Raw genomic sequence first — 22,880 nt, forward strand, 5'->3', positions numbered from 1 at the left:
AGAGTGGAGAATGGAGCAGGAACATGGAAACAGGCTCCCATGTCTCCAAAGACCAGCTCCACCTCCAAGTAGTACACAAATTTTGCAATAAGCACACCAGGGAAGACAGCCTTGACACAGGCAACAAGCATACAAATCTTGGGGAGGCGGGTGGGGTGGGGTGAGAGAGACCATGCCAACAACAAACAGGAAAGCCTACATACAAGTCAACCTTTCTTTCCCACTGGATAATTCTTCCCAATCAGCCTGTAAGACACAAAGGTTGTGGAAAATAAAATACTAAAAAGCTTCCCGTGCCTCCTAAAGATATACGGAGGGACTGTTTTCCCTTTGATGCAGCAGGGAATGAGTAAATTCAGAGTTGAAAAATCCAAGATCCTCCAGTCTCCATCAACAGGTTCAGGTAGAGTCAATTTATACATTTACAGGTTCTCCCAACACCATAAAAAGGAAGAAGAAAAAAGGCAAATTTCTAAAAACCGGCAGCCATCTTTCCCTCCACCCCTTCTGAAGTACTCTTGAGGATACTGTCCAAGCCTGAAGAGAATGTCCACCAGACTGACCATTTACTCTCTGCAAGAACGACAGTTGTCCAGTTGTTCTAGCACAGGGGAGACAGTATTAGCCAAAAGTTAAGAGGGGCATAATTACTTCCCTGTTTACACAGAGATAAACCAATGGGCGGAGACATGTGGAACTAGTTACAGATATAATTATTTTATGCTTGTCTTGCCCACTTCTTGAAAATGTGAGCATATTTTTCCCCTTTGTCCCCCACCCCCCCATGGAATGACGGGCAAGTGAATCTTCTTGGCAGTACCTTCCAAAGAGCCTTGATCTTCTGCTGACAACAGCTAGCCTTATTTCAGATGGAGCCCTTCAAGCCGTGAATTAGAGTTATCTCCCTGCCTTACATGGCTTGCAGCACCAAAGTGGGAAACCAGTACACTTGCAGATGCATCCAGCTTTGCCCTTGGTGAGCTGAGCTCAAGCTGATTGAAGAAACGAGATGGGTCTTTCCCTGCATGAGCCTCCTTTCAGACACTCTCAATCAATCCCTTGGAACAATGACGCAGATGGCAAAACCAGTGTCAAGACCACCAAATAATAACACTGCAATTCCTTATGTGGCTTTGTACACACACTGCCAGGAAGGGGGGGAAGGGGAGAGAAGGCAAAAAAAGGGAGGGGGATTTAAACAATAAAACAGTTCCCTGCAGGCCTTGGTGAATTTTTAAAACTGTCCATTTGGAGCCCTTTTGGGGGAGGGCCTGCAGACACCACCCCATCTCTCCTTTCCCCGAATCCATTTGATTATATTTTCACATCGCCTCCATCTCCGTGCTACACACAGTAGAAAGCCTTCCAAGTCACAGTCTGGTTCGCTGCAAACAGAAAAAAAGCAATGAGTGAAATAAGCTGAAAAACCTTTACAAAAAGTTACTTATTTATACAATTCAACAACACCAGAGTACAAAAGTTAAAATATCAATATAGTACATGAAATAATAAAACTATCAGTACAGAAAAAGAAGTAATCAGAGGGATCAATTTAAAATGCTTAGGGTGGTGTGTGTGTGTGTGTGTGTATTTATTCAATATGGTCCTGAAATTATTTCAAGGTTAATCCCAGTCACACATTCCTGAAAGGGGAAATCAAGCATTATACGGTATATATATATATATAATTTTAGGACAATATTGAATAACTACACACATACATATATATTTAAAGAAAAGCTTGGTTAAATGGATGTCAGAATTTTGTTAACCAGGAGTGGGGGATAAATCTATGCACCAGTGTGTGTTTGCTTCACAGGAAGGCAGTTCTGAATCCGATTTGTTTGCTGCTCTTGTTCAAGAACTGACCTCAATAGTTTGATTGTGGATAACAGACCCCACAGGCAGTGTAGCACTTAACATGGTATGCAGAAGCAGTAGCTCAGCAGCGTGGTAAATGCTTAGAATAGAAGCATTATGCTCTCCTACAGTATCATTTCACAGAGCAGCACATTTATGAAGTTGCAAAATGAGAGCCAGTGGCAACTTACAGTGCCGAGTATATTTTGCATCCGCTAAACTTATCTAGTAACTATGAAAATCCTACATTTGGTTTTCACATAAACCAAATTTAGATTTCATTCAAGCCATCTTCAGGCTGTCAAGTCTACCTTTCTCTCATCTACTGGTGCATGGTAAATAGTCTCCAATGTCCGGGGAGGGGGAGAGGACTACAATTGCCTCTGAGGGTTCCAAACTGTTACACTAATTAAGTCATTAATTGTGATAGTTTAACCGTATGCAAACAATGGATCTCATTAAGATAGCACTTCCTTGATCGCTGCCAAAAAAAGCAAACTGTCCTTTGCTGATACTGTGGAAATGTACTTACCAGTGTAGTTCATTGTTTAAGTAAAATGTGACTGTAGTACTATTTACTAACCTCAAGATGATGCTGTGATTACATCAATGTTTTGATTTACAAAACATGGTGATTGCAGAGAGAGTAGGAATTATAAACCTTCATATTCTTGAGTTCCCCAGGTTAGGGAAATAAATTAATTGGATTTGTAGCATAGGCTCATTTGCTTACAGTACAATGTTGTAGATGCAACCCAATCTATATTATTGTCTTCTGTTTAGATATAAGAACTCTTTCAGATGGACAAACCTGCTGGTGTCACTGTTTATTTATTATGCAGAGCACAAAGGCTCTCAAACTTCTGTTTACACGCCAGCCCTGCTCTGTGAAATGTCATAGGTACACATTAACTTTTGTCCACCATACATTTGAAAGAATAGCTGTTTCTCTCCCAGCCATTGGTGATTTGATACAATAAGAGAGAACAGGCTCATCAACCAAATTGGTACAGTGATTAAGGCATCAGGCTAGAAACCAGGAGATCATGAGTTCTAGTCCTGCCTTAGGTAGGCATGAAAGCTGTCTGGGTGTCTTTGGGTCACTCACCCATCTTAGCCCAAACTACCTAACAGGGTTGTTGTGGTGAAAATAAGAAAATAAGAAAATAAGAGTACAGAGTACAAGAATACATTACATATGCCAGCTTGAGTTGTTTATAAAAATAATAAAGGTAGGATACAAAAAAACTAAATGTATTTGATTTGGGTATATACATGCCTAGTTGTTTATTATTATTATTATTATTATTATTATTATTATTATTATTATACAATTGTATCACAGCGGCCAGTTGTTTCGCCGGATTTGGCATTGGTTACTAGTCGGGCCCCACCCAGGGGCCTAGGACGTCATAACGTATTTTCGTAATATGCATGCAGATCCAAGCAGTGCGGCTTTTTGCATTTGACCGATGGTGATTTTGTCAATTTTTAACTGTTTTAACTGTAATTCCAGTGCTTTTGGTATAGCACCCAGTGTGCCAATTACCACTGGAATTATCACTGCTGGTTTGTGCCATAGTCGTTGAATTTCGATTTTTAAGTCCTGGTATCTTGCAATTTTTTCATGTTCTTTCTCGGCGACCCTGCTATCACCTGGTATTGCGATGTCTATGATTGTGACCTTATTTTTCTCAACCAGTGTGATGTCTGGTGTATTATGCGCCAGTATTTTGTCGGTTTGTATACGGAAATCCCACAAGATCGTGACCATCTGATTTTCGGTGACTTTTTCAGGCTGATGTTCCCACCAGTTTGTTGCTGTTTTAATATTATAATTTTTGCACAAATTCCAATGGATCATTTGTGCTACTGAATTGTGCCTCAATTTATAATCAGTCTGCGCGATTTTTTTACAGCAGCTGAGTATGTGATCAACAGTTTCATCAGCTTCTTTGCAAAGTCTGCATTTGGCATCATCAGAGGATTTTTCGATTTTGGCCTTAATGGCATTTGTGCGGATAGCTTGTTCTTGCGCAGCCAGGATTAGTGACTCTGTTTCTTTCTTTAATGTACCTGTTGTTAACCATAACCAAGTTTGTTCACTGTCCACTTTATCTTTTATTTTTTCCAGAAATTGGCCATGCAGTGCTTTGTTCTGCCAACTCTCCATTCTTGATTTTATCACATCTTTTCTGTATTCTTGTTTCGTCTGTTGGGCCTTCAGTAGATTTTTGTTCTTTACTTCGATTAATAGATGTTCTTGACTTTCTTTTAAATAATCAGCCAGTGCATGTTTTTCTTCTTCAACTGTTTACTTCACTTGTAATAATCCTCTGCCAGCTGATTTTCGGGGCAGGTATAGTCTATCAGTATCACCACGTGGATGTAAACTGTAGTGCATTGTCATTAGTTTCCTGGTTTTTCGGTCTAAAATGTCCAAATCAGCTTGTGTCCAGTTAACTATATCAGCTGTGTATCTTATAACTGGTATTGCCCAGGTATTTATGGCCTTGATTGTATTTCCATCATTCAATTTAGATTTCCAAATTTTCCTAACTCTGTTGGTTTTTACTTCTCCATGCTTGATGTTATCCAACTGCAGAAAGCCTAAGTATTTGTAGGCTTCATTTTCGTTGAATTTAATTAGTTGGCCATTGGGCATTTCAATTCCCTCACATGCAGTGATTTTGCCCCTTTTTATGGATACAGTGGCACATTTTTCCATGCCAAACTGCATTGAAATATCGCTACTGAATACTCGGACTGTGTTTGTCAATGATTGGATTTCTATTTCTGACTTTCCATAGAGTTTCAAATCATCCATATATAGTAAATGCGAAATTTTTTCAGCTTCTTTGGCTGTTTGGTAGCCTAATTTCATTTTTTTTAAGATTACTGATACTGGGATAATTGCGATGATGAAGAGAAGAGGTGAAAGTGAATCCCTCTGGAAAATTCCTCACTTGATATTAACCATTCCGTAGATCTCATTCCCTACTGCCAACTCAGTTCTCCATTGTTTCATCGCCTTTTCAGTAAAGGATGTAATATTTTTGCTAATACCAGTTGTTTCTAAGCATTTTATGATCCAACTATGTGGCAGTGAGTCAAATACCTTTTTGTAATCAATCCAGACCATGTTCAAGTTCGTTTTTCTGTTCTTACAATTTTCTAATATCATTTTATCAATTAGGAGCTGATCTTTTGTGCCCCTGCTCCTTCTTTTGTTGCCTTTTTGCTCTACTGGCAAGATGTTGTTTGTTGTTGTTGTTATTATTATTATTATTCTTTATTCATTAAACATGAAATTCAGTCAACTGAACATTGAAAAATGCATCATGAATACCATTTCAACCAAGTACCTTCTTAAAATATAAGATGTTGTGAGTAGCGCAGTTTTTTGCAGTTCCACTGGTGTTATTGCAGGAAGCTGCAATTTGTTGATGTATCTTATAAAACTCTTGGACATGGTACCAAGTGCCCCAATAACAACAACAACAACATTATCATCATTATCATCATCATCACCATCATTTAGTGTAAGATCAAAACATGACAAAAGAGAAGTAAACCCAATATAATCTTTTATATTATTACAATGGCATATTTTTGGGAGCTATGAAATGGGAGAAGAGCTCAAGTACAGCATACTGTTGAGTCAGTCCCAGAGAAATGTAAAATATGCATACCTATAGCGGAGTACTGTACTTCCTCAAGACAAACTAACATAATAAGGCACTCCTCTTGGGCTTGTGCCACCTGTGCTGCTGCTAAGCTCAAAGTCTACTCTTCTCATAGCATATGTGGATATTGGGCACTCGAATGTGCCCTGTGCCCAACTCTTCCCAAGCGCATGTGAACAGAAATGGCTCAAACACTAAAGCAAAGACCGTTAAAATGTTAATGTCTCCTTCGAGTGGTTTCACCCTAAAGAACATGAGACTCAGTTTGGTATAGAGGTTCAGGCACCAGGCTTGAAACCAGGAGACTGTGAACTCTACTCCTGTCACCTTAGGCATAAAAGCCAGTTAGGTGACTTTGGGCCCAACTCACCTTACAGGGATGTTATTGTGGTAAAAAACAGGAGGAAGGAGCATTAGGTATATTTGCCTCAAGTTATTTATAAAAATAATGTAGGCACATTTTTAAATGTGTTATATAAATGAAATACATATACACATATAAAACAATGAGAAAGTAAGAGCAGATACAAAGGCAGTGTGAACAGAGGAAAATGAAGAACTCCAGAACCTTCTGTGTGTTTACTATGTACCATTCTTTTTGCCTTATTTCCACCTTGACATAATTCTCCAAGCCCTAGAGAGAGAGAGAGAGTGGGCCTTCTTGGAAAAACCGTGTTTCACATAAAATCAGATCCCACTTATATTGCAACCAGTTAAGGGAAAACCAACTCCCATCCCCTCCTTAAGGGAGCACAAACCACACCCAGATAAATATTGCCAAGTTATGTTCTCCTCAGCGAAAAGAAAGATTTCAGGCAGGCCAGGGCTCTGCCTTCAGGACACAGTGTGAGTATTTGCAAAGGATGTAGGAATGAAGACACACTTGGCGGACACTGGCTTTTCTCCTCCCCTCAGCCTTTGGCAGTAGCCTCTCTCTTAGGCCAAACCTTTAAAAAAGCATTTGGGATTAATCTGCAGTTTCAGCAGTGAGAGCACAGGAAGTTACCCCCACCCACCCCATCTCACATCACAGGCAATAGGAAATACTCTTGAGACATCTGGATTATTTGCACATCTGGATACACACATAGAAAGAACACACTAACAATAGCAGCTGTGCTAAAAACTAGGCCTTCTGAGGGATCTCAACTGATGAAACTTTACATCCATTCACTTCTCAATTGTAATTTTTTTTTTGAAGGAAGTATTCTTTTTATAAAGGAATACATAAAATAGTATAACCATAGAAGGAAGAAATCGCTCTGATTCCTGCTCATCTGCTATCCTCTCTCCATTGAGATTCAAGGCTACACAGAATAGTTTTAATAGTCATGTTCAGAAATTTAGGAGGATGTATCTATGGCTCTATAAATGCCAGCGTTGTCCAAAGACATTTCTGTGGTCATGTGGCCAGCATGGCTATATGCCAAAATCATGCAAAATACTGTTACTTTCCCACTGAAATAGTATCTACTAACATTTGCATGTTTTCAAACTGCTGGGTGGGCAGGAGTTGGGGCAAGTAACAGGAGCCCAGCCCATCACGTGGACTTGAGTCTTGAACCTGGATTGCCAGATGATAAATGGGCAATCTAAACCACTGATGGACACCTAAACCACTGAGCCACCACAATTGTGTGTGTGTGTGTGTGTATTGACACCTGACTCCTGACAGCTGAATACGAAAAGAGTGCTCTGGCAATGAAGAGCTTTTCTTCTAATTCTATAAACAATACGTAACAATGTATTTCCAAATGCCATTTTCTTCCCTTAGTTTTCTACTAAATAACAAATACACTGAAGAAGGGTGGGATCATTCCAATATATTATCTATTTGTATTTCAACCACAGGTCTCACAGCATGAATTTTAAATATCTTATTTTAAATATCTTTAAATATTTGAGGCATTAATTCCTCTCTATAAAATCTCTCAAATAGATTCTGAACAAACAATACATATATTTTGTTCTGTTATTAAACCCAGGACAAACTTTGGCTCTTCAGAATGACTTCATGCAGCATCCAAACGAGAAACACACTATTATCTAAGGAGGCCATTCAAAACCTGGAACTACAACCACCATCATTCCCCTTCAGAATCATCTATGCTAGTTAGGCTGATGGGAACTGTAGCCTGAGCCCTATCTATAGAAGACACATTATATATGACACCTATCCACAGAGAAGGAAAGGACTAAGGTATGGAAAGGGAGCAGTGCAAACCTCGCCTAAGAAAAGCAACAGAAATCAGTCAGAAACTTGGAAAGCAGGAGGAGATAAAACAAGAAAAACAGAGGTATATAAAGTGGGGTATCCAAGTTAGAAGAGAAGCAAATACAGAAACAAGCACCTTAATTCAAATCAGCCTCATGGATGAAGAAAAAAAATGGTTAATGTCTCCTCATTCTTGTCAGTGTTCTAATTCAAAACGTTTTTCCCTCAAGAACTTCCTTTTGAGGAAGTGGCCAGTTTTGCAACCAATGACAAGACACATTCGGTCTTCTTGAAGGAGATCAGACTCATAACACTGAGAAAGGGAAGGGTGTGGACCATGCATGGGTTCAAAGACAACAGTTTTTCGGTATATAATCTGAGAGGTCTTTTTCTTTAACAAAACGGCTCCTTTTCTTTCTCTCAGTGACTCACCTTGGTCATGATATTACACATTTGCAGTTCATGCAGCCTGGACCACTTTCATCTGGGGGATTCAATTTACGTAGTTTGTGCTGCCGGATCTCTCGCACTAAAGTATAGAAGGCATCTTCGACTCCCTGCAACAAGTCAATGAAGTGTTTTGAACATCATGCAATTTGCGTGTGTATAAGCAAAGGGAAAGAACATTTCCAAGACCCGTTCAACATGTGTTTTCCACTGCTGCTCAGTTCTGAATGCATTACTAGAGCTAATCCAGGATTTCATTCAAAGGGGTAGAAGCTTTCCTCCTCCTCCTCAAAATACAAAAAAACAAAACCATTTAATTGAGAGCTGGTAGATGTTCTAGAAACAACTGGCAGAATCGGTAGATGTGACAATGGTGTGACTGTTTACTAAGTGCCCCTATTTTGAATCCAAATCATAGACCCAGAGCTGATTGCCTAAATTGACAGCAAATACATGCGCTTGGGCAGAACAGTTTGGACAAATGGCAGAGTACAAAACACCCCATCACTGTTCACTGAACATTTGCCTTTGTTATTGCTACTGACAACTGTTAAACCAGGCTACCTGCCAGTCATGTCCAGCATCATCTTAATGGAACAAGGCCACTCTTAATCCAAACTTGCTGCAATTTTCACTTTTGTTCCCTAGTGCCAGGAACCATCAGCAGAAACTACACAACTTGATCAATAAAAACCAGCTGGAACCCTAGCAACCCAACAGTAAATGCACATTATTGGCTCAATAGAGCTAAGGGCCAGCTCCAGCCCAGTTAAGTCAGACAACCACAATAGGCTTATACAAATAGAGAAAGTAAGCTGAAGAGCCATCTGTTTAGACAATTCCTAAAGGTACGTAATTTCCTTGGAGGGGGCTGAGCTGAACATTTTTCTATCAAAAGAGACAGTCAGCAAAGGTGGAATTGAAACAAAGCTTTGGTAAGTTTCTTGCTGTTATTATTGCACAATTCAACAATCCAGGACCAACAATTCAATACACCAAAACTTCAGCTGATTGCAGAAGCCCTGCAGAGGAGCCAAAAAGTTTCCACTGACTTACAAGGGCAACAATGAAAAGTTCAACAGACTCTCTGGAAGATAGCTTGGTTTTCACCACAGAAACACCCTAAAGATTACATCTTGGAAGTATGGAGTAGATTCTTTCCTCAAGTGAAGGTGGAAAAAGTGAGTCTGCGTGGTTTGCGTTATCCTCCTCCCCCCCCCCCCCCCGGGTATACCTGTCTAGTTTTGGCTGATGTCTCTATGTATGGAATCCCATAGCTCCGAGCCAGCTCCTGGGCTTGCCGTGTTTCCACAGTCCGGGCAGGAAGGTCACATTTATTCCCCACCAATACCATGGGCACATCATCGGAGTCCTTCACTCTCTTGATCTGCTCTCTGAAATACAGAAAACAAAAGTGGGACAAATTAATGAAAGGCAACATTTCTATACAAGGGCCATGATTTTTAAGAGCATAATGGCATAAGAATATGATAAACCTAACCAGAGGTGGGCTTCAAAAATTTCAGCAACGGGTTCTCTGCCCAGTTGCTGGGTGGGTGTGGCCATAGTGGGCATCGCCTAGTCGGCCTCCTGCACCATAGCAGGGGGGGGGGGAATGCTTTTTTGTCTTCCCCAGGCTCTGCAGGTTTTCCTCAACCCTCTGGGAGGGCAAAAACTGCTCCCCTGGGCTCCGGAGGCCTGTTTCCAGCCTTCCAGAAGGCCCGGTTTTCGTCAAGCCTCCCCAAGTCTCTGCACGGGCCCTGCATGTACCTCGCATCCAAAACGGGCTGCGTGGAGACTCCTGGGAGGGGCAGGGTGGGGCCAGCCAGGGATGGGATTTGGAGGTTCTCCAAACCGGCCATAATGTTAGCTACGGATTCTCCCGAACCCAGGCGAATCCATAGCAGCACACCCCTGAATCTAACCTACAGAGAGGTTGCATTGAGGCTTTCCCTCTCATCAAAGTTCTCTCAAAGCATTATTATCCTCTCATTGCCTGGTGTGCAACCACTGATGCATTTCTCAGTATAGCTTTAAGGCCAAAATACACAACATTTCTCTTGTTTGCCTCAGAACCTAAATACATGGGATTAGTCTCAATCCCTGCTTCATTCCTCCAGTAAAGCCAAATTCTCCAATTCAAGTAAATCAGATAGGGAATTACTGCAGTCTGAGTGTTCACATTTAAGATTTGTTCATTGTTAAAAGACTGATTTTTCTGTTCCTGGAAGAAGCTGGCATCCTAAAGAAAATACAACTGATAATTAAGCAGAGTATTCATTTATGCAGATATGGAGGTGTTGGGGCAAATCCTGTAACAGGAAGATAAGAATTGGAAAGGCAGACTTTGAAAGCATCAAGCTGTCCTTCCCAGTTCATGCACATCAGGAACCTAAAGCCCCCAGAAGATCATTGAGAGGACACAAAATATGGAATAGAAAGGTGGACTTTCAGGTCAAATAAAAATAGGAGAGTGTATCCTAAAATTCTCATTTGTATCCCCAGGAATTTTGTTTTAAATTTGCAGGGGACTTTAAAAATTATTTGCAAACCGTAAGAAATGTCAGGGATATATAATTTTGTTAATTTGCTACAGAAAAACAGTAATCAAGATTCCTATATACCTTAAGCACTGCTATATTTCATAATTATATGAAGCAGAATAAATTTCAGATTATGCAATTGCAGGAACAGATTCAAACGTATGAAAACATATACCCTGATGTATGTTACCGTACAAAAATCTCTTTTCTTTGAAACACTTAAAGCCTCAGAGTCTTATACAGTATTTCTCATACTAACTAGACTTGCCACCACATGTATGCAAAATCATGTGTATCTGCAAATATGTGGCAGAGAAGGCAGAATAAAGGCACCAGCTTGACAATGTAGCAAAAAGTCCTAAACCATCACTAAACTCAAAAAGGAAGAGCCATGTGATACAGAGAAGTTCTCTGATTTTCTACTCTTTATTTTAATAATGTTATCAAAAGTTTTAAAAGGAGAAAAACTAATACAAACTAAGTTAAAAAAGGAAGAAAAAAAGAAAGAAAGCAAAGAGAAAGCTAAAATGCAAGAAAGGAAAAAAGTAAAAGAGAGAAAAGAAAGAAAAAAGTAGCTTCTGATCTTCGTTACTTCAGTTATGGGTACACTTATACATTTACCTCTTCTCTAAAGTTACATGTCTCTTTTCTGTCTAGTCCTTAAATCCATAAATCATAAGCTCATTTTTAATAGGAGCCGAGGTGGCGCAGTGGTTAGGGTGCAGTACTGCAGGCCACTTCAGCTGACTGTTATCTGCAGTTCAGCGGTTCAAATCTCACTGGCTCAAGGTTGACTCAGCCTTCCATCCTTCCTAGGTGGGTGAAATGAGGACCCAGGCTGTGGGGGCAATTTGCTGACTCAATTTGCTAAAAAAAATCTGTAAACCGCTTAGAGAGGGCTGAAAGCCCTATGAAGCGGTATATAAGTCTAATTAATAAATAAATAAATTAATAAATAATGTTTTCCACAAAAAGTGCACAATAAACAGTCAGCAATAATCAGTTACTGTCATTGAAATGTATTTGAATCAGACCAACAGCCCAGTTATTGTCATTTCCCTAATAAAAGAAATCAATTTAAGCCATGTCAGCAGGTTCCATCAATTTCACCGGCCATTCCTCCCCTGTGGGTAGTATTAAATCTTTCCATCCTTGTACATAAAACAATCTTGCTGCAGCTATTGTAAAATTCAGTGACCTTTTTCCCAACTGTCTGATCATCAGTCCCAAAAGATTGAGCTTTGGCCTTAACTGTATATTAAACTTTTAAAATCCCCTGAATCAGCCTATATATTTGAATCCAAAATTTTCTAGCTTTACACCACATCCACTAAGCATGATAAAATTCCCCTTCTCCTTGTTCAGGCGCATTTGAAATGCTCCAATTTTTTACTTGTAATTAATATTTCCCATGACAACTGATAATGACCAAACCCTCTATCCATCACAAGCAGCAGTGCAGAAACGGAATTGATCTAATCAGCTGGTGGTTACTGATAGCTTCCTGGTAATGGCTAATCTCTTTCTAGAAATTGATAGATTCTTAACATTGTGACTTCCCTGACACAGCAAGTTCAGCAATTCCAACTTCTGAAAACACGACAGTCAAGGGCTGCAGTTATCATAATTCAACCTTGACATTTCTAGCAGAATTTGCTGTTCCAGAAGCTCTGAATGTGGAAGATTTAATCCCATCCCCTTTCCTATCACATAGTTCAAGAGTATTCTTATTTGTTTCTTGACATTTCTTTTGTTTTCATTCTCCTTCCAGCAATTTCTACTTTCATTTCCTCTTATAAGAGTTTCCCACTCTTCTGCCCTTCCTTTCCATTCCTCTTCTCTTGTTATGATTATTAACTATTCCTAATTGGCCACTTCTGGTCATTTTGCATCATAGGAGGGCGACCCTCCTTTCTTTGTCCTCTGAATCATGTTACCTTTAGTCATATTTTTTTTCCAATTCTACACTTGCTACTCCCAAGCTCCTTTTATTGGGGGGAAGAGGTTTTCCAGCTGTCTAAACTCATCACACAGAAGAAGCCCTGAGTCACAGCCCTTTTCCTCCTGCACCATAATCTGTACAGACACTCTGTGTAGCTATGATATCTTTTTCTTCTCCTCTCTTCTCTCTCATCATACCCCCAATCATACCTTCTTTACAGATGATCTCCTATTAAAACAACATATGAATTAAGCAGTGAGCAGGCCTCCCTGAACAAGGAATAAAGCTTCAGGCAGCCTGGAATCCAGATTGCCAACCAACCTGGCTGCCCTATTGGTGCAGGGGGTCCCCATGTTCCCCAAGGAACAAGTCTGGCCTCTTTTACTCAAACAAGCCACCACTGGGCTCCTTGGCTCACATTTAAGTTGTCAACACTGAGAACACTCACCCACAAGATGTACTCAGGCTTATCAGAGCCAATTAATTTCCATTAAGCTTGTAGATTCTTTAGGCGATTTGAGCAGTTTTTCTTCAAGGAAAGCTACGACTACAGATAACTTTCCAGTTACAATCATTCATTCAGTGAGCGTGCCAAGTTATGGTGGCCCTGAACAAAGGGGACTTAGGCCCAGTCTCTGAAGTTATGACTGCTGTAGTGCCCCTCTCGTCCACATGATCAGAATTTGGGCACCATGCAGCCCTCCCTACCACAGGGGTGCTTCAACTCCGCCATCCGCCTGTTTCCACCCCATCTCTGCTCCTTCCGGCTGCCCTGCACAGCGCCAATCCTCGATGGCAACAGCACTGGGGTTGAAGTAGAAGCTCCAGACCTTCAGTAGCAGATTTACATCAGCCCCAAGCACCAGCCACCCCCACCTGCCTGTGCTCCGCTGGCCCTGCTGCCATGCATTCACTGGCCCTGCGCTCACAAAAAGAGATTGTGCAACTTGGATAATGGCACAAGCAGCCTCAAGGAGAAGGTCTTGCACAGCCACAGAAGCCCAGGTCAGGAGCATTTCAGCAGCAGCAGCAGCAGCAGGATGGCAGCAAAAGTCAGCTGGGGATAGCAGAGCGCAGGGTGGGAAGGATAGCAGAGGTGGTGGAGAACAGAGCAGCCAAAAGGGCAGAGACAGGGGTGGGGGAGAAATAGATGGGAGGGGGAGTTGAAGAGGAATCCATACATTTCCAAGGCTGGGGGTGAGGAGGGGAACCAAGCTGGGAGTGGGATCCCGGTGAGTCCTCCCCTAACAACCTTTGGGATTCAGTGATCAATATTAGAAGAGCCAAGGTGGCGCAGTGGTTAGGGTGTAGTACTGCAGGCCACTTCAGCTGACTGTTATCTGCAGTTCAGCGGTTCTAATCTCACCGGCTCAAGGTTGACTCAGCCTTTCATCCTTCCGAGGTGGGTGAAATGAGGACCCAGACTGTGGGGGTGATATGCTGACTCTGTAAATCGCTTAGAGAGGGCTGAAAGCCCTATGAAGCGGTATATAAGTCTAACTGCTATTGCTATTGCTAATATCAATGGGGAGTGCCAGGATTGACATCATTGAGTAATGCAGTCACATGATGTCATGCTTTACAACCTCATTGCTTAGTGACAGAAATGCTAATCCCCATTACCCCTCCAATTACCATTCCATTGGTGGAATACTAGTAACATACTCTCATGTGTATAGATTTTCTTTTCTCTTCTCAGCTGTGAGCCACAGAAAAACATATACTGTTTGTTTTATTTAAACTACTAAAATCTCACTATCAGGGTAAAGTTAATGTGCATTGAATTTTAGTCATTCGTTCCCTGTCTTACCTGAAGAAATACATTTTGTCGGCAGCAATTTGGGAATTGTGTATGACAGCTATCCCAATTGCACCCTAATTGCTCATAGGTGAAAACTGACTCATCTAGTTAAGCAAATCTACAAACAGTATCAAGGAGTAAATTAAAATGTGTAGTTTTTCCTGTATAGTATGCCCTGGTTTAAACATTAAAAAGTGAAAACATCTTTTTGTGTTGGAAAAAGAGATGTAGGAGACTCTTACTTCTTTCAATCCTTTAATGCAAATCTTGATTCCAGATTCAGTCAACTATAACTTTCAGAATGACTAAGAATGAAGGGGAAAGAATTCACTAGAGAGCAGTACAGGAAAACAGATACAGGAAAAGAAAAACAGGCTCCCTCTGTAGGCCTTGAAGTGGAACACCCATTTATTTTTTTTGCATTAATTTAGAAACACGGCGACTAACAGCAGAACTTAAATTCTTCCTACATCTTACCAAGGCTTTTCTTTTAGGCCCATAACCCTTTGAGAATCCATCCTTGGCTGATAAACTCGCAGAATCCTCTCTGCATTTTAATGATGTCTCCGAGGAACGGTATTCTTTTTTCATACCCAGGAATGCAATGGCCATTAAGCAACGGCCAAACACGTTTCAATACAAGATCTTTAAGCAGCCTAGAGGAATCAAGAAAGAAGTAGGACTCCTAACTAAAATGGAATGCACTACTAGATGCAGGGTTTTGCATCTGCTGAATTACAGACAGGGAAGGAAGCTTGTGGATGTTCTGGTTTAGCCAGTCCTAAAACACAATCTAGAGGAAAAATCAGGCACAGGAGAAGGGGATGGGGAATCTCTATTGACAGTGAAGATGGGAGGGGGGGGCAAAGGATGTCAATACACCTGGCACTCAGGTACTCGATTGATGACTTCTAAAAGCAGCATGAGCAAAGGAGCACACATTGCTAGAGCTTCCCTAGGAAAATTATTAGCAAAGCCTCAATCAACCTATCCATCTCTCTCTCTCTCTCTCTCTCTCTCTCTCTCTCTCTCTCTCTCTCTCTCTCTTTGCCCTTCACATGCAATCAATAAAGGTTTCCTTCCCTTAACACGTACAGCACAGCACCCTTAATTAAGGACAAAAGAACAAACAAGAGAGGATGTCTCCTGCTAGTCACAGCAAACATTTGAATCCTCCCACCTTGGGACTTTTCCTGATTGACCAGCAATTTGTTTGGATGGCATCTCAGCAGAAACGCTGCTGGAAACTTTGATCAGACCAAGGGGAAAGGCTTCTTCTTCTTCTTCTTTTTTTAGGCTGAAAAAAGGGTTAGCCATGTGTTCCCTTATTCCAGAGGTCTGGAATAAAACAAGTTACATGCCGTCCTTCACAGACAGGGCAGGTGAAGATGATTCTACTCACCTATACTGATGAATGTCTTCAAAGGACTTGGTGTTGTTAATAGCGAAGACACAGAGGAAGCCTTCTCCTGTCCTCATGTACTGGTCTCGCATGGCACTGTATTCCTCTTGGCCAGCTGTGTCCAAGATATCCAGTAAGCAGGTCTCCCCATCGATCACTACTTGCTTTCTGTACGAATCCTGCACTCAAGAGAGAAGTAAGATTGATTAGGGGTGGTGTCAGCCATATTTGCTTATGGCTGTTATCCCTGACTGCTCCTCTTTTTGCTTCTCACAAACTTAGCTATTCATCATTCATTCCCCTTTTTGCAAGTTTTTGCACCATTGCCATCTTCATGGTTCTGTCATTGCTGCTCTCTATTCCTGCAAGCCTCTCTTTTCTTTCATATGCTCTGCTAGTTGACCAAGTCTCAACTACCTTCTCCCCCAGCCCACTTTCCCTTTCACTTGCATCTCCCATAGGTCTTTTCTGTGTCTCCCAATCTGCACCTGCTTTATATAGCATGTTTGCCTATAAATGCTGCTCTGGAGAATTCGGGCTTGGCACAGCCCTTTGAGAGGATAATATCAAAACAAAACTACCGTATTTTTCGGAGTATAAGACGCACCAAGATTTTGAAGATGTAAATTTTAAAAACCGTTTTTGCACTCTGCAGACTTCCCAAACCCTCTGCACGCCTCATTTTTTGTGAAAAATGGGGCATGCAGAGAATTTGAGAGGCCTGCAAATTGCTCCTGGGGGCTGGGCAAAAACGAGAAAAAAACAATGCGTTTTTTGCAAAAACAGACCTGTTTTTTGCCCCCCAAAAGAGGCATGCATAGCCTTTAGGGGGCTTGTAGAGTGCTCCTGGGGGAAGGGGGGGCAAAAAAACCCAGTCCATTTTTGCTCGTTTTTACCCTCCTTAGTCCCCAGGAGCACTTTGCAGGCCTCCCAAACCCTCTGCACATCCATTTTTGTGAAGGGGGTGAGGTTTTGGAAGGCCAAAAATGCTGTATTCAGTGTATAAGATGCACCCAGATTCTCAGCCTTTTTTTGGGGGGAAGGTGCGTCTTATACCCCCCAAAATATGGTAGTTGCTTATAATCCATAGTTCACACCCTGGGACGCATTACTCTTGGGTTTTCCAGAGCCAGCAATCTGAACCACACTGAGAACCACAGGCAAGGGTACACAAATTTTGATGGCCAAGGAACCATTTTTATTCTGTCCCCCTCCAGTTGTAATTGATAGAGGGCAGCAACGTTTTTAGGACTTTTTCCTTTCCTGTTTTGAGGAAAATGTAGAGGTTGGACTCTCCACATACATTTCCCAAGGTGCATTTCAGAGAAAGAGTTCATACCACTAGTGTCAAAGCAGCAGCTTGTGTTCTAGAAGTGCCAGTGTTCTCCTCTGACAGATAAGGTATGTCCTTGACACCACACTGTTCAGGCTTTGCAAACCTATTTTCTTTACTTTATTTAGTATGTACTTATCCTTTTAAAAGTAGCTGTGCCAAAGGAGGAGCACAGTTATCTTCTTTGACTGGTGCACAAATAAGCCGGAAAGTAAATATGAATGTGGGCAAACACTGGGTGGAGTTCATGAGCAATATAACCATGTCTTCCCCACCTAGCCATAATATTGTCCATCAAGATAAAATTATTGCTATGGGGAAAAAAATCAGCATAGACCTGTTCTCATATTCTATTCTTCTGGGCTAGAGGTATTCTACTTCAAAAGGCTTTTCTCCATTGCTAAATAAAACATATACCCATATCTCTTGCTTTACCTTTCATTTTAAAAATTTAAAAGTATCTTTAATATTTAATAATGTTGGGTTTTTTCATTTCTAATAATTTATTTTAAAAATTAACTACAGTGTTTTTTTCAAATGTTCTTAGAAAATAAAACGACATCCACTTTCTGAAAAAGAAGTTGTAAGTAAAAGGCTAAATACTGGAAGTCCAGAATTAAGAGAGACAAAAATGTGACCTGCTACTGTAAAATGTTAAAAAATTTAACTACACACAAATCTCACTTGGCTTTTTTTTAAAATTAAAAATATCTAACTATTACAATTCTCAATAAGGGGATATTCTCAATGCCTTACTTTATTTTTTACTAGGTAATTCCTAGCAAAGCATGTAAAACACCTAATCATAGTGTTCGTATCTCTAACATATGCTTTTTCTTCTGGGTCTTTTCTCTATATTATGTTGCTCTTTACCCACTTTGAGTCAACAGAAAACTATGGTGTGAAACATCCCTACTGCTGATCCTTTCCACCTCCAAGCTCATTACTTGATTTTCCTCCCATGTAGTGTGTGATAGATTTTATCCACCTTGCGGAATCCTTTAGATTGTGCTGGAATAAAGGAAAAATACCCTTCAAGATTGGTGCAATTAAGGACAATTTAAGCCTAGCTTATTCATGAGCTGGGAATGATATGAAGACAATGTCACTCTCTTTGACTGCCAGCATGGTCTTGAACTTGAATCCCTCTTGGGCATAATGCAAAGTGTAATCCAACCTTCCGTTTTGTTTGTGTGAATTTTCATTGGGTTTCACCTGCAACAATGCTGTCCTGCGGGATTTGCTACTTACTTGCTTGAAAAAGAGATCTTAAATATCTTAATTGTTCAACACATCTTACACAAGTAACTTTAGTGCTTTAGCAAGGAGTACATCCCTGGCCTGCTTTAGAAATGCATTGAAAACCTGTTTTTCCAATGAGCCCTGGGCTGAGGTGTTTTGTGAGTTGGAGCAATGACTGAAATTGGGTTTTATATGCTTCCCCCATTGCATGCTATCATTGCCATACTTTTTGCATTTTGACTGTTTGTGTTCTAAATATAAGTTGCCTTAGTCTTTCTGATCTGGCAAATATGCAGGACAAGCACACAACCAAATGTGTGGCTGTGGCAGGGATAAAATGAAAGGAGAGCCCCATTTGACTACCTTGACCTCCCAGAAAAAGACAAGTAAACCATCTAAACAACGCTTTCAGACGTTATTCCAAACGATTGTTTAAAAGAACAAAATGAAACCCTAGTGACATCTTTGCATGCTACTCCTCAACATCATCCCAAAGGAGGAGAATAAAAGGTCCCATTCTCAATGTAACTTAACTACAACTTAGAATTATTGATGAAGAGCAATTAATCTTCCTTCAGATGACATGTCAAATGAAGGTTAATGTAAAACAGAAGGAAAAATGTCAAGGTTCTTGGAATTTAATGAGGAACACAATGTAGGCAAACTCAAGGATCATTCTGGTTTGATTTTATCAAACTGAGTTATAAGTACTGCACACCATATTATATAAAACGTTGCCACTGCTCTTTTGTTGAAAAACAAACAGGCTAAGGGCCAGGCTCAATAAATGACTTCTAAGAAAATTTTTAAGAACTGACCTCCAAGTTCCTTTTAGAAACAGAAAGCAGGAAACTTTTGTAATCCATATGGCTTAAATCCAAGGACTAAAAATACTTTAGATTTCAAATATACTTTTCTGTAGCCCTATTCAAAACTGGGATCTTCTATGTAGGCACACTGAACTACAATAACCAGAGTTCCCATGGATTTGTAGTACCCCTTGGTAAACAAATTCCAAAGGAGAATCTTGGACAAAGAACAACTGAGCCGCTGCTTGGTTGGATACTGTTTTCAAGATGACTATCACCTGACTCTTTTATGGGGAAAAAGCATTGTATGTCTCCATCAATCATGTATTAGCAACCTCTCTTTATGGCTTGACAGAGGAATGATAAAAATGGTTGCTCTGTATCCATCTTCATTTAAAGTGCTGCCTGCTTCTCTGCAGTTTGCTGTAGAAGGAATATGAAGTGGCCAAGCAAAGTTGGTTCCGTTTTCCTCAAAAAACAAAGAGCAAATTCTCAGTCACATGTACTTCCATTAGACATCAAAAACTTAGATGTGATATTTGAAAGCATCAAAAATATGGCAAGAGTAGATCTAAAAAAAGAGGTATCATTTATATAAGTATATCAAAGACATTTATTAGATAAGCACGATGAATAATGGCATAAGAAGGCGTGGGCCAAAAATTTTTTCTGAATCTAGACAGAGGAAATATTGGATTTTTTTTTTTAAAAAAAACACACAAATTGTATCCAAGGGAAATTCTGTGAAGCAATCTGGTGGAGACAACAGTGGTATTAGAAAAACTATTTATTTATGTAAGAGATTTAGAGGCTCCAAAGTGACTCTGAGTGGCTTACATCAAGTAAGAACAATCAAAAACAATTGGGGAAAGTTGGGATTTGGTATCTGGAAACATCCCTATCTTGGCAAAAAAGAGGATAGGTACATCTCCCATAGGAATGGAGCGGGGGGGGGGGGGGGATGAGTGCCCAGAATTTTGCAATCAAGCTACTTCCCAGCTTCTACAGATATACTCACAGTTGTTTCACTGTCAGTTAATGACAGTATGTGAACATTTTAACAATAGACCAAATATAAATGTCACACAGGATTTTTCAATTAAAGCAGTGTATGCATGTAGCTTTCAATCATTTAGCAACAAAAACTGCAAGGACAGCTATTAGCCTCTAAAAGACTGTAATGAATATTTTCAAAGTTTTCATCTCATACAAAGGGATTAAAAATAGATCACTAGAAAACAGTCCACCTTTTTTTTCTTTTGTTGTTAAATAAATTATTGGGTCTCTGGCCATGCATCCATAACACTGACTCATCCAATGTAGGATACAATAATTTCCAGATAGGCCTCATTAGCAGACCATCAATTTATAGGAGACTGCCTCATTTCTCAGTTATCTATAGATAGTCCTCGACTTACAACAGTTCGTTTAGTGACCATTCAAAGTTACGACGACCCTGGAAAAAGTGACTTATAATTGGTTTTCAAACAACCATTGCAGCATCCCCAGGGTCACGTGATCAAAATTCAAATGCTTGGCAACTGACTCATATTTATGATGGTTGCACTGTCCCAGGATCATGTGATCACCTTTTGTGACCTTCTGATGAGCAAAGTCAATAGATTCACTTAACAACCGTGTTATTAATGTCAGCCCTTGGGCTGCCATTCAGGGGGGAGCCCGTCCATCGCCACCCCTGCTCATCCATGCTTACACATCACCAATGCTGCCACGTTGATGTTGGCTCTCTGATGTTGGCGGAGCCTGTAGCTGCATGTGGCTCTGTAAGGCTTCCCTCACTATTCTGCATAGTAACTCTTCTACTTGGGTGCAACCGCCTACTCTGACATAACTCTTCTGCTTGGATGTGGCTAACCAGGAAGGAGGCTATGGTGACACTGAGTGGGGGTGTGGTGGAGGGTGTGGGTCATGGTGATGGTGGGTGTGTGTCATCTGGGTGGAGTTGTGGGTGACGCTGGGTGGGATAATGGTATATATATGAGTGATGGTGTTAACTTGGTTAGAACTGACTTGGATTTGCTTACCTTTGTATCATTGTCATTTAGTGCTGGTTATCACGTAATATTAGATAGAGATAAAGTTTTTCACCAAATAAACTGACTCTCTGTTTGCATTCAACGTGAACGCTGGAACATGACAATTAATTTAACATTTACAGTAATTCTCCTAACAACTGTGGCAAGCAAGGTTGTAAAATGGGGCAAAACTCACTTAACAAATGTCTCACTTAGCAACAGAAATTTTGGGCCCAATTGTGGTGATACGTTGAGGACATCTGTAATACATTCTTATTTATATCAGGGAAAGTTTATTACTAAATTCTCATGCCTGAACTTAAAAAAAAATTTTTTTTCTACAAAACTGTCCAGTCTTTTTTTTTCCAGTTCCTGTGTTCAAAACACAGCTTGGAATCATTAAACCATATCCATTTCAACTATTCATATAATAATGGCATAGCTTCACGTTCAGTTTCTAGTCATAAACTATGTGTTTTTTTTTCCTGCTGTGGCACTTTTTAAATCAGAAAACATTTGCTGGGAAATCTTGTTTTAAAACAAAAAGATTTTTTTCCCCTCTGATTCCAGATGAAAGCAAGGTAATTACTGTCATCCAGTGTGAGGAAGAACAATTTTACACAGGAGGGGAATATTGCTGCTTCATTAGCTCAATACAAACTTAAGATCTCAAAATATTCTACACTGTATTTGTAGTAGGTGTACTCCTTTAAAATTGGCCATGCCCACCCAGCTCCACGAAGGGAAAAAAAATCTCATTATACATTATATGACAGCAACATGACACGCAAGTTTGACACCCTTGTCCTAAGTGAACAATTAAGACAGATTTTCCTAACCTAGTGCCTTCCAGCTGTTTTGGACTCCACCACCTAAAATCCCCAAAAGCAATGGAGGCTGTGAATTAGTGTATTAAAACCCAACCCTTCTCAAGAGCATCAGCTTTGGTGGGGGGGAACTACATTGACACTTTTAGAAATGCTTAAAAGCTGCAAACTGAGATAATAATATTCTCTACCTCTATTACAGGTTTGGAAAATAAAAAAGATTGAATTAAAAGGAAAAATACCTACTAGGCAAGTTGATCTGCACCAGCCTACATTATTACCTTCACTTTGTCACAATAGGAAAAAAAAATCTTTTTTTGACTTCATCTGCCAAACTATAGGAGTCACATAGATCTGGAAAAGTGATCCACAGTGCTGGTCATTGAAGATGGTGGCTTCAGTTTGGTAATTGTGAACAAAAAAGGGGAAGAGAGCTAGATTCAACTGAGCCAAGCCCCAAACAAAAGCCATTCAGGCCCCTTCCCCAATTTTCTCATGTAATTTTGCTGATCAGATTTTATTACACTGCTCCCAACTGACCTTCCAGAGAACAATGCAGGCTACTGTTTTGCACTTCAAAATGACAAAACCAGACACTTAAGCCACAAAGCAGAGCCTGCAGGATGTGCAAGTGTGTGAGCATACACACACACACACAGAGGGGGAGGGGGAGCGAGGGAGAGTTCTTCACCAGGCAGCCTATCCCTTTCACCCTCCATCAAGGAGAGAAAAATGCA

The 22,880-nt window shown here is 40.4% G+C and overlaps 1 protein-coding gene across 2 annotated transcripts in view; it reads right to left on the bottom strand.

The window, feature by feature from the left end:
- Positions 1-868: 868 nt before the first annotated feature.
- HRAS (HRas proto-oncogene, GTPase) overlaps positions 869-22,880 on the bottom strand; it is a 72,224-nt gene continuing 50,212 nt past the window's right edge. For both annotated transcript variants that reach the window (XM_032228390.1, XM_032228397.1), the window contains exons 3-6: positions 15,897-16,075; positions 9,443-9,602; positions 8,194-8,318; positions 869-1,385 (exon numbers count right to left, since the gene is read on the bottom strand). In XM_032228390.1, coding sequence (XP_032084281.1) covers positions 8,199-8,318; positions 9,443-9,602; positions 15,897-16,075 — 459 coding nt within the window. In that variant the 3' untranslated portion in view covers positions 869-1,385; positions 8,194-8,198. The remainder of the gene's footprint in view (positions 1,386-8,193; positions 8,319-9,442; positions 9,603-15,896; positions 16,076-22,880) is intronic.

Source organism: Thamnophis elegans, chromosome 1 (genome assembly GCF_009769535.1).
Source record: "Thamnophis elegans isolate rThaEle1 chromosome 1, rThaEle1.pri, whole genome shotgun sequence".
Lineage (NCBI taxonomy): Eukaryota > Metazoa > Chordata > Lepidosauria > Squamata > Colubridae > Thamnophis > Thamnophis elegans.